Source organism: Sinocyclocheilus anshuiensis, unplaced genomic scaffold, assembly GCF_001515605.1.
Source record: "Sinocyclocheilus anshuiensis isolate Anshui unplaced genomic scaffold, SAMN03320099.WGS_v1.1 scaffold928, whole genome shotgun sequence".
Classification (NCBI taxonomy): Eukaryota; Metazoa; Chordata; class Actinopteri; order Cypriniformes; family Cyprinidae; genus Sinocyclocheilus; species Sinocyclocheilus anshuiensis.
Window position 1 is genome coordinate 1,777,095 of NW_015552531.1, and position 13,141 is coordinate 1,790,235.

The following is a 13,141-nucleotide window of genomic DNA, read 5'->3' on the forward strand; positions in this document are numbered from 1 at the left end:
AGAGAGAGAGAGAGAGAGAGAGAGAGAGAGAGCGCGAGAGAGAGAGAGCGAGAGAGGGAGAGAGAGAGCGAGAGTGAGAGAGAGAGAGAGAGAGAGAGAGAGAGAGAGAGAGTGTGTCCAGAGTCCGGAGAGAGAGTATATCATCTTCCATGTGCTCTAACAAGGTGTAAATACAATAACAAGCATGTAATTAAGTGAGCATGATGAAGTTAATGGGGATCATACATTCCATTTGGGCTGCTTATGAATATTCTATTAGATGTTATAAGGCAGCTGGAATAGCTTTTAATTTAATCATCATTCCGAGCAGAGAAAAGTTCTTTGTGCAAGTGTAATTGCACAGAATGAATAATTGATTTGACAATCGCTCCCGCGGATTTCCAGCAGCTCAAGGCAGGCAGAGCGTGGGGGAGGAGGGCTGGGGGAGGGCATGCGCGTTGTGCCCTGAAGAGGTTGCCGAGTAGCTCGCCTGCAAATTGAGCACTATCAGTACACAGATAAAGGACAATTTTTATTTTATCAATGCAGTGAAATTACATTACTGCCTGAACATAATCACACTGCACACACTCAAGAGGAGACAAGGCAGAGAGGGAGAGCGAATTAGAAAGAGCAAGAGATACAGAGAGCGGCCGATGCTGAGAGCGGGAAAGAGAGGAGGAAATGGAACGGAGGGAGCAAAAGGGCTTGCCTAAAATACGTTATGAATTGCTCTTCATGAAAAGAACGAAATCAGAGTTCAACATGATTTGGAAGTCATTGATATGGGATATCTAATTTTTTCAAAACTGCAGAAAAAAAACTGTTTTATTATGGAAGGACTCCTGCCGTGCATGAAATTGCCTCCACATTTAACTCAGTAGCTGCAATCAGGCGGAGGACTGTGGTTTACATGTAGATCAGACTCGGAGTCTGCATCTAAATGTCTCTCATTTCTCACACGCGTACACGCCGATATACACAAAGAAAAAGCACCCCACGCACGCTGCGTGCAGACACAATGCATGTGTGCGATATAATCCGCTCACGGAGCTGCTGAGAACATCGGTGAAGGAGGTTGGACAGGAGGATCATGGGAGTCAAACAGGATTAATTTTTACTGTCAGAAGGCCAGAGACTGCAGTGGGTCTGTAGATATACATTACAGTAGAATTTGCCCAAAAAGTGAGGTATGAAGGTGCCTTAAAGGGATATAATGTATTTAACGACCTTCGTTGTCGTAACTGAATAAAAACCAGTTAAATGTAATGTTTAATGCTGTTAAATTTACTTAACTGGTTGGCATGTCAAATTTGATATAGGCATTTTGTTTGGTCTGATTCTAAATGGCTATTCTGAATATGAGCAGAAGCACAGTTCTATGTTCAATGCACACAAAAATATTATTTGTGGAGGAAAAAACAGGGAGAAAAAGTTAATAACAGCAACCCTAAAAATTCATTTAAAAAAATTTAATTAACAGTTCAACAAGTATAAAATATCTACAAGCAAACATACCATCAACAAATATTTTATATTAAGTGTTAGAAATATGCAAATCAAATTCTAGATTACATATACTATAAAAATATAAAACAGATGGAAATTACATTATAAAAATACTATTATATATATATACATATAAAATAGTTTATTATATATAATATATGCTACACATGTATATAATTAATTCTACATTTATAGTAATATATAAAAAACTAAAAGGTATAAAAAACGAAAACTGCATTTCGAAAGGGGAAAAGAATAAAACACAAAATTTGAGATTACTTGTATTAACTATAAAGTAAAACAAAAATAACTGAAATTAATGACAACCCAACTTTAAACATTACTGAGGTGTAACCAATCAATTGGATCAGGCGTTAGAGCATATCCACTGGTTTGTATACGGCATTGTGGGTTCTGGTGAGGGGACAGGTTACAGTAAGTGATTTCCTTGGATATAGATACTTGAGAGAAGGCATTTTCTTTTCCTTTACCTTACTCTCTGTGTGCGTGTGTGTGTGTGTGTGTGTGTGAGTGAGTGAGTGAGTGAGTGAGTGAGTGAGTGAGTGAGTGTGTATTTGTGTGAAGGGGGGGTTGGGAGGCCAATTTCCATCAGTCTTTTCTCTCCGAAGGAATCAGGTAATCTAGTGAGGAAAAGACTGCAAATGGATAAAGCACTGACCAGCAATTTCACCATCAAGCAACAGAGGGATGAATTCACCAAGGCCCTCCTTCCATCACAGCCCTGCAATGCATCCCAGAGGAACCAAATCACAGCACCACCCCTGGCCAAGACAACACACTGCATCCCATCTAAACAAACTCCATCAAGGCAGCATGCAATTTTAACTCCTCTTCGGGCTTAACTTCCTAGACCGACCAAAAGGTTTATTCACCCCTTCTCATTGTTCAGACACCTTCCAGCGAGCGCGGCCGAAGTTAGCTGGAGACTTCTAACCTCCAGGCTCAGCGTCCAGCAGAAACGGCTCTCTCTTGCTCAGTCTACCAGCCACATACGTCTCCAGTTATCTAAAGCTCCACAATAACAGCGGAGAAGACAGAATAGGGGGAAGATTGGTTTTTCTATTGTGCTGCTGGTCTGGCATAATGCCCACTTTAAAAGCAATTCCTCCGTCATCAGAGACAGACAGAAAATCTGGCAGATACGACACTAAATGACTCATGGTGTGAGGGGGAGGTGGTTGGTAAATTACGAGAAGGCGTGCATGTATGTGTGTGTGTGTGTGGGAAGAGGGCAGCTAAAAGTTTTCTGAACTGTACTTTATTCCACTATCGCTCCTAAGAGTTTCCATCGCCGTCAACAGCGGCGGACCACAGCTTAACCCTCTACCTTTGTTTGCTGCGCTCTGGTAATAGGTGCAAATGCATCGAAGAAAACACACTTTGGTGGTGGAGCGTAACAAGCTTCTAGAAAGACAACCTTGCAAGCCCTTGTGTGGTTTGTCGTCACGTTATGATTATTTTCATTTTACCATTTGACCATCCAATGACACGCCTCTGATGTGACCGGCATTACTAGCCTGCTTTTAATCTAGCTCCTCACTGATCCATGCATCTATGAGCAAACACAGTTAAGACCACCTAAAGATTACATACAAATGTATATGCCTCAGTGTTATTAAACCCAAACTAAAAATATTTATTAAAAAAATGTAACTTTAAATAAAATAAACTGAAATAAATGAAAACAAAAAAAAACTTAAACTTGTATTTTATTTCAGGTAGTTGCTGAGGCAACGTTTCTAATTTTTGTTTAGTTTAACTTTATGTACTAAAATAAACTAAAAATGAATAAAACCATAAAGATATTAAAAAACAACTAATGAAAATGACTATCCAGTATATAGAGATAGATAGATAGATAGATAGATAGATGATAGATTTTTACATATTACTCAAATATTAAAAAAAAAACAAAAAAAAAGGTCACAGGTGGCTAATATTTTACAAATTCTGGTCAAAGCCAACATTACTGCCATAGCTTTATCATGTACTAGCCACCCAACTTGCTGTAGCTAAACCTACAGTATGTAAATACAGGGATGCTGTAATGCAACAGGTGCCCAGTGTGACACAGTACATTCAGAACCCCTCTAACGGCAGAGTTACATCCCAGGGTCTAAATAAGAAACTGGACCAGGTAAAAGGAAGTACAAGCCATGCAGACCTGTAATTTCACCCCTAGACCCCGGTAAACCCTGCAGTCTATAATACAGTAATGTGTAGTATTATAGTGAGAGGGGAGATAACCGTTTCAAGGCTATACTTCAAAGCTGTGTGTGATGTCCTCTACTAATCCCACAATATACACATGTACGTGGCAGAGCTACATGTATATACGGCACAATGATAAAGAAAGATGCGCGTGACACTAAATGCAACTAGAAAGTGAAAAAGTCCAAATAATAAATGGAATAAACAAATGGTTTCTGAGAACAATTGCGAAGGGGGGAAAAAATAAATAAATAAAAAAGAAGAGGAGGAGGACAGGAGGAGTAACGTCACCTGGTGAAAATCAGGGCTAGAGGGTTAAAATCACTCCTTCAGGAATCAGAGCCCCGGCTGCAGTGATGGGCAGTGTGGCTGACAGAATGCCGCAGATTGGCCACAATTACGCACAGAAACAACAGTCGGGAAAAAGTAAAGAAATAAAATTCCCTGGATACGTCAAGTCTATAATCATGTTAGGCCCCCACCCCACCCGATACACTCTCCCCTCAGCCTGCTCCATGTTCTGAGTGGTCATCTATTGATTACACATTATATTTATCTACGGTTCTCGCACCCAGCTCGGAACCTCATCGGCACATGTAAAAATAAATAAATAAATGTACAAGTCTATTCCAAGAGGTCCTTTTTAATCAAGTGACATCAATCAAAAAGGATTGTGGGTAAGTAGCCATGACTCGGCTAGCGGCGGCCGTGAGCGGTCTGGATCCTCCAACGACCCGCTGAAAACATATGCTCCATGTCCCATTATTTATGAAGGGCTATCCTTTAGCCTTCTCTCCAATTACTCGCCCTATCATTTTCCAAAATCTAAAAACTGTTTTCAATCAACATAGCCAGCGCTATTACTGAGGGCCAACGGGATGAGAGGAGGCTCTCTCACTCACTCCCCTCTTCCTTCCAACTGATTGGACCGCTTTGCATTCCGCACCGCGCCGTTCCGTGATTGAATCCGTCGCCTGAATTACGGCTGTCGACTCGAGGAGCTGAGGATTCTTAACCCAACCTAGTGGCCGCCTACAGCCGCTGTGAGGTGTGTGTGTGTGTAAGTGCACGTAGTGTCTGAAAAAGTGCTGGACGAGCGATTATGGGTGATGTTTGTGAGCGAATTTCCAGGATAATTAGTAATAAAAGTCTTACATCTATCCTCTCCTGACAGGACCTTGTTGATGGCGTATTCCCAGTCGAAGATGTATCTGTAGAAGCTCAGTTGGTTGTAGAGAGCTTTCTCTGAATACTAGAATGGAAAGGAAAAGATAAAACAGATTAAACCAGATATGACAACTTATAGGGTGATGACACATACATAAAAACTCCCAGTTTATTCTTCAAGGAAACTGAAAACAAGGTAAATAAAAGACAGGTTAACAAGATCTGCCTGAAGTTGGTCAAAGTACCAGGCTAAATGAAGGCCAAAATCAATGGCTTTCACCACTTGGTTCCAGACAAAATGCTTGGTAAAACTGTGCATCATCATTACAGGCATAACATATGGAACATTTAACTGCATTCAGCCTTTTTGCCTGGCTCTTGACTGATTTCTTGTGAACTTCCGACAAGTACAAATTTCATCGCACTGATTTTAAAAGAATCACAAACCAAACCAATGCTACAATAAAATAAGTGCAACAATACTGGGAGAACAGACTAAATTCAGTACACCCATGCAAACCAGCTATAGCTTAAATATGCACCGTGAAACCAGCTACAATGAAACAAATAATGTTTGATTAATACAAAAATGATGGTAATCTCCAGGAAGAGGAGAAAGAATGTTTTTTGACTGATTTTACATTGAAGTTGTCCAGTTTTTAAGGCCTTACATGGCCTGCCATCCAGCAATCCCATCCAAATCACATAAAATAATAATAGATAATATTATAAATTTACACTATATTGAATAGCACAAGCTTGGTTAAGGGTTGCAAAATCTATCTGTGACCAGTTCACTGGGCGATAAGACATTTCTGTAAAACTGTACTTAAATTTCTCTATATGGTATTAGTATATAATTTGGATATTTGCATTATTTTTAAGCAGTGGTGGCAGTATCTGTTCATTGTTTCTATGTTTGTTGTGGTTTATTTTTGCTATTTTTAATTTAGAAAAAATCTAATTGCGAAAAGATTAAAAATATGGTATCGTAATGTTTTAAATAAATACATACTCATACTCTAAATGTATAAATATGTATTCAATTGAACAATTTTCACTGTGGCACCAAATTTGGTATAAAAAAACAAAACAATTTCTACTATTTTGGTTAAAAAACCTTAGTGCTGAGGGCCCTTTGGTACTGTTTTATAAACTGTACTGTATCAGTGATAGATTTTTTTCACAAAAATTTAAGACCTGCTCATTATAAAAAGTACAACTATTACTTTAACATTCAAAGCTCTTTACCAATTCTTTATTGACACTGTGGTTGCTGATTATTCGTTTGCATATTCAATATAACTAAAAAAAAAGAAAAGGGAAAAACCAATTAGCTAAAATCATACTGAAGTAGCTTAGTACTACATGTCATTGGCCTGGAGAAAATGAAAGGCTGAAGCGTAATGAGATGCGGCTCAATCAGGGAAAGCTGGAGAATCACCTGCGTTAATTACAGCTGCGGAGACAGGTAGTGTTTGTCATATATTCTCCACTGTCAAAGACAAAGACAAACACACGCACTCAGTCAAACCCCGAGTTTGGAGTCACAGAACCTGCAAAATGGTCTGATTGGCCAAAAACAGTCAGTGTACTCCCCAACTTCTCTCCTGACAAATGCAGGAAACAGTGTTTGGTTTGTAAATTCGGCTGTAATTATCATTAGCCATGTGTCTAACTGCCAGAAGCGTACAGGTCGAGCGAGAGAATAAAAGAGAATGGGGAGAGAGAGAAAAAGAGAGACATTCAGCTCTGATGACCTCTTTCATAATAGTTTGTTTTGATAAGGCAGCATGTGTGAATCTGATGAACAACTGTTGCTGTCAATTTGATTAGCCATTATACTTTTATGTTAATTGCTGTTATTGGGTCACAGTCTTTCTATGTCACCATAGAATCAGAGCGATGTGGGTGACGGAGGAGTTTAGCAAGTGCTCTCTCCTCATCACAACAGCTTTTAATTGCCCCCTACAGCTTCCGATGAGCCCAGCAGCTGTTGACCCATAATGTACTGGCTGGTCAACAGCCGTGCCTGTCGATTCAGCAATGCGGCCATAATGGAGCTCCTATAATCAGCGCCAGGTCGCCTTGTGCACGCGAAGGAGATCGTGAACTAAAAATGCAGTCCAAGAAATAAGTGGACGGACATGTGAGGCAGGGCCAGGACGAGCTTCACAGCTGTGCTGACAGGTGTCAAAAGGGGTGTGACCAAGGCGCCGTCAAACGTTATTGAATTTAAACTCCCCCACCCCGCAAACAGAGGCCCCTCCCTTATGCAGCTTTGCTCAGCTCAATGCTTTGTTCCTGTACTGACACCATTTCAATTTTCTCCACAAATCTGCAGCATTTTCGGCCCGAGTGACTGAGGAGCAAACCAGCTGTGAAATTGCCTCTCTCCTGAGACCCCTGCCTCATCTTCCCCTCCTTGATAGAGACGTGGCAGCCAGTGCCATACCACCGAACCTTTGGTACAGCCCAAACGCAGCCTGCCGGAAGAGCTGGATGGAGGGGAAAAGAGAAAGTGTCAAGCGTGAGGCCTTACAACTATGACCAAAGGGGTGTAAAAATAGTTACGTTTAAAGACACTCAATGAAGATCACTGGCCAGACGTATGATGTGGATCATTTAAAGACCCCTTACAGTCATGGTACTTATATGTAAAGGATGTATAATATCCCTTTTGAGCAGAGCAGCAGAGAAAATGGCTACTCTTTCAATTCGCATAGATCTGTGCAGCTGCAAAAGAGAGGACGTGAAAAAAAAAAAAAGAAAAATCTCCAAACAGTTTTAATGAGGCTTAACAAAAAAAAAAAAAAAACTGGAGAAGGCGAGAGAGAGAGAGACAGAGGGTGGGGGTGGTTAGAGAGATCTACGAGCGAGGGAAAGCAGCTGAAAAAGAAAAACGAAGAGAAAGAGAGGGAAAAAATTTAATTTACTGAAAATATTACAAATTGCACCTGTGTACAACTCCTTCAAATTACCGGCCAATCAGCCGAGGGTGCCTATTATGCTTCCATTTAATCTGGATACAATGGTAGTCAATGTCTCTATGTCCGTGGAGACACCAGAGGAGACGCATTGCTGTCAGCCGAGCTCTAAAGCCCAGAACGACAGAGGGATGGTAGAGGGGTGAGGAAGTTAATGTTTTATTCAGCCGGCAGTTTAAACTGCCATCTCACCAGGCAGAGCGGAGGACAGCTAAGTGGCTATGGTGACAAGAGAAATTGTCCTTTTGGGTTTCAACCTGTCGCCACAGAACTAGACGCAGAAATAAAGCACGAGGAGGAAGAAGGAATTGATGGGGGGGATGTGTTGGTACTGGACAGAAATGATAAAGAAGACAGGGACAAAGACAGACACTAATTTTTGGAAGGGACGTCTCCTCACTGTGTCTCTAAACCGAGCAAAGATGCTTGAAGTGATCACAGGATGAAGTAAGAGTGAAAAACCCCACATACACATTTTCAGGCAGTGAGTCCAAGGCCAAGCCCAACTGGAGTCCGGTTCTTCTTATCAGAGGAAGCTTGTTAAGGCAGGAAGCGAACCCACATTGTGTCACACAGGTCAGACAGAAACACGGGTGATGGATGGGGAAAAAAAAAAAACTACACTGACAGGAAATAAAAGGCCTGGGCTGAGGCATGGAGAACTTTCACAGGCTCCACAGCACCACCATCTGGACAAAGTGACAGTTTTTGTAAAAAAAAAAAAAAAAAAGTGTGCAGTACCTCAGGCCTCAGCGTGGATCTGAGACAGGCTGGACAGATCGGTCCGGACCTTGAGAACGCAATCGGCAGCCGACGGGTTCGGTTCTGGCAGGCCTGATCCTCACACAGCAGCCAACCCTGCGTATAGAGAGAAAGAAAAAGATTCAAAAAGCTGATCGGCAGTTATGCACGTGTCCCTACGTGGCTGCGGCCCCCAGGAGAAGGGTTGCTGGTGCTTTTGCCTGTGGTGGGGCCGTGTGAGGCCTCAGCCTGCAGCAGATGCAGCTGCCCCCTGCTGACACTGCCTTTCCTGCCCCTGTTATTACAGCGGGGGCCAGGGGGTAATGTGGGTAATGCCCTGCTAATGACGGAGCACTAAATAAACCCCTAGTATCAGAGGAGCACCTGTCCCTGAAGCATTACCACCACCTACCCTACTATAGACTGGAGAAGGCTGAAAAAGAGCGAGAAAGGGGGAGATAGAAATAGAGACCGTAAAATAGGGTCTGGTAAAAAATGCTAAAATTGAATATAAAAATTCAACATTAACGTTCAAACTTTGTACGTTTTTTTTTTTGGTGATGAAATACTGTTATTCAGAGTGGACACATTTAAGACATTTATAATGTTACAAAGAATTCTATTTAAAATAAATGCTGTTCTTTTGAACTTTCTATTCAAAGAATCCTGAAACAAATGATCACAGTTTCCAGAAAATTATTAAGCAACACAACTGTTTTCAACATTGATAATAATAAATGTTTCTTAAGCACCAAATCAGCATATTGGAATGATTTATGAAAGACCATGTGACACTAAAAAGACCAAAGTAAAAGCTGCTGAAAATCGGCTTTGCAAATAATCAGAAAAAAAATAAATAAAAAAAAATTCAAAAGATATTAAAATGGGAAAAATTGTCATATATTTCACAATATTATTGTTGGTACTGCAGTTTTGATCAAATAACTGCAGCCTTAGTGAGCATAAGAATCATGAGCACTTATTTCAAAAAAATATTTTTTAAATCTTGCTGACTCCAAATTTTGAAATGGTAGTGTACAATGTAACAACAATTTTAAAGTCTGATGTTTTTATTTATTCTATTCTATTAATTCTATTTTGATTTGATGTAATTTATTTTTCACCTCCTTTATTTATAAGGACGTTACAGAAATGACAGGAATTGATATGGAAAAGAGGGTGGAACTGGATCAAGAAAATGTTGCAAGCCAGATTTGAACCTGTTTGACCCACATGATCACCATGACTCTACTTTACATTATTACATGTTCCAGGTGTTATTTCAAATAACTTTATGGCTTTTCCACAACTTTTCCTTTTTAGATCGCACAGGATATTGAGTAATGTTAACTAATGGCTATGATTTTTGTTTTTGAACCTCATGTAAGGTCTGGCTTAATTCTGGTATTGAATGCCTACTTTTATGCGGCAATTAATTCCAGAAGGATAAAAAAAAGTTTCACTCAGAAATATGGCACATTACAGGTTAAACTGGTTTCATTTGTTTCTATTTCCTGATCTACGAGCATCTGTGGATAAACTGATCAGCTTATCGCCCCTGTTGAATCCAGAGATGAGTCTTGTCATCAAACCTGTGCTGTCAAACCTGTTCATCCTACATGGTTTATTGTTCACACCTCACGGCATTATCGGAATCAACGGCTTGTTTTAATTTCTCAATTAATCTCATCTGGGTGGCATTTTGTGCGGATGTTATTTGGGTAATTAGCAATAAGCCCAGGGGCTGAGGGAAACCCAGAGTGTGTAATTGAATCCGAACATATGTGAGCTGTTTGGCTTTCATTTTGAAGGGAGTGCTGGTGTTATCACCCCTCTGTTTGCCTTAACAGATCTTTTGTGCCTCTGGAGGCCCAAGACTAAACCAACAGTTCAGTTCCCATGGGCTTAGCAAAAGACTGCATCTACAGGAACACACACAAGCCAACTGAAAAACACACAAGTATGTCATTGTTTTCAAACACAAAATTCAGCAGGGACGGCCATTAGAGACTTGGTCCTATGTACAGTGGCCTGATTTGATGAAAAAAGGGTGGGATGGAGACTTTTTGCCATTTCACCTGTTTGCTGACCCACATTTCTTCATTCTGAATTAGTGCCCCTCAAAGGGGTGTGTGATGGCATTGGGCTTGTATACATGCATACTTCTGAAGTCTGCATGTATACAAAACACTGTGGCGTTGAAAGTGCCCATAAAAAGTAGGCCACAAATTCTATGCAAGCACATTAAATAGAGGCGTATTGATGCACAGTTTTTTTTCTGAATCAGGCTGATCCGCATCAATCTTAAAATAAGACTTAATATATATCGGCCAGCATCGGCCTTTTATCCTCACCAAGGCTCACCAATAACTGTTGTTTATTTTAATATATTTTAAAATGGAGTTTATTCTCATGATGTCAAAGCTGCATTTTAGCAGCCATTACTCTAGTCACATGATTCTACAGAAACCGTTCTAAAATACTGATTTGGTGCTCAAGAACAATTTCTTATTTTTAATCAATGTAGAAACCATGACATACTCTTGGTGCTTTCTAGTCTTCTCTGGAAATGTATGCCTGCCCTGCTCACCTGTGAATGCTTAGAACATTCTAAGAACATATCAGAGGAAACATTCACTCTCTATAAACTAGAAACAACACGTCCAGACAAAATACTCTAAACCAGGTGACAAAAACACAACCTGCTTATTTTATAGGCAGTATCTGTTTGAGTCTTCATTGTAACCAAGAAATGGAGGATGGGCAGAAAAAAGAAGAAAATCAGGGAGCAAAAGAGAGAAAAAACATCTAATTGAAACACTAAGAGTTCGCTCTGTGAGAGAGAGAGGCAGGATAAAGCTTCATAATTGCATAATTATACCAGTCGATACCTGACACTGCGAATACAGCCACTTCTGCAGTCGTCAAATGAGTTCCACATAATTTAACCAAACACTGGGCAAAGACTGGGGCCCACAGATCAGTGCAAGCTACCAGAAAAACGTTCTCGCTCTCCTCCTTTCTTTCTCGCTTTCACAATTTCACTGTCGCATCTATACCTGTGGGTCTTTTTCTAGAGCGGTTTCACCCAGAGTATTTCTGTTCACCTCTGACTACAATCAGAACTTAGCACTTATGGTTTCATATATCTGTGTCAGGTTTGTAAGGAGATGTGTGCTTTCTTAACCATTTTGAATGAGAAATACAGCTTGTGCTATCTCTTCAACACCTGACTGCAAACAAGATTTTTACAGCTTCCAAAGAAAATGATGCAAAAACATGCCATGTCATGTTGATAGGGTGGTTGCTAGGGAGTTGCTATGCAGCTGCAAATGTGTTATAAAAGGTCATTGGTGCATTGCCATGTGGTTGCTATGGTAACGTGGGTCACTACTACCTGCCTTGCCCCAAGTCTCTATGATATTCTGGTCCATAGGGGTGCACAATTAATCAAAATAATACCATAATTGCAACGTGGCTTAGTGCGATTAACAAACAGCGAAGGCTGTGATTTAATTAAATAAATGCACTGTGTGTTTCAGAGTGTAGTGTGACATGTTCTTTTACACAGAGTAATGAGCAGCTCATGATCCAGTTTTTTCAGCGTCTCAGAGCGGCTTGGTTCATGATATGTCAACCACCTTCTCAAACTTGTAATGAGAAGTGCTTATAAACCAGCTGTTGTCAAAAAAATTAAAGCTTTAAGGGCTCCCTGTGGTTTTCCACCACAATAAAAGCTTGGTTTTAACTTTTAAAAATGAAGAAACGAAGACAGTTATAAATATTAGCATAGTAATTTTATAGTGATACAGTAAAATACAATCATTATTAATATATTCTTTATATTAATATTTAATTTGTCTTACTTTTTTTGTGAAATATTACAATATTAATATTTATTGTTTTTGTTGTATTTTATTTAATAATTATTATATTATTATCATTTATTTTTTAAAGGGGTCATATGATGCGATTTAAATTTTTCCTTTCTCTTTGGAGTGTTACAAGCGCTTGGTGCATAAAGAAGATCTGTAAAGTTACAAAGACTAAAGTCTCAAATCCAAAGAGATATTCTTTATAAAAGTTAAGAGTCAGCCACACCTACCTAAAATGGCTCGTTCTAACACGCTTGAGTAAGGATGGGTACCGAAACCCGGTATATAATCGGTCCCGGGGCTAAATTATGAAAGACCGGAGAATCGATAAGCTCTGACATTAACGGTTCTGCTATCGGTACTGGAAAAATTAATAAAACACACACATTTATTATTGCTATATATACATTATCTTGCAAATTCACACTTTAGGCCTGTGGCTGTTTTATTAAGCTAAATTTATTTTTTTATTTAGATTTTGGCTTCTAAGGATTATACAAAAGAAGACATGAGGTAAAGCTATTAAAAACTAGCTGCATTTCGTCTTGCGCAACTTCTTTCCTTTCACAGCGGTGCGCATTCGTTCCTCCCTAAAACCCAAACTTAACGTCAGAATCAGCTCAATCGGTGATTGTTGTAAGATGCCGTCTT

General features: G+C 39.8%; 1 protein-coding gene across 1 annotated transcript in view; it reads right to left on the minus strand.

The window, feature by feature from the left end:
- Nucleotides 1–13,141, minus strand: part of LOC107663691 (DNA polymerase alpha catalytic subunit-like) — a 68,378-nt gene that overhangs the window by 3,196 nt on the left and 52,041 nt on the right. Inside the window, exons 35-36 of the mRNA XM_016453969.1 lie at nucleotides 8,616–8,732; nucleotides 4,876–4,972 (exon numbers count right to left, since the gene is read on the minus strand). Of these exons, the coding sequence (XP_016309455.1) occupies nucleotides 4,876–4,972; nucleotides 8,616–8,732 (214 nt within the window). The remainder of the gene's footprint in view (nucleotides 1–4,875; nucleotides 4,973–8,615; nucleotides 8,733–13,141) is intronic.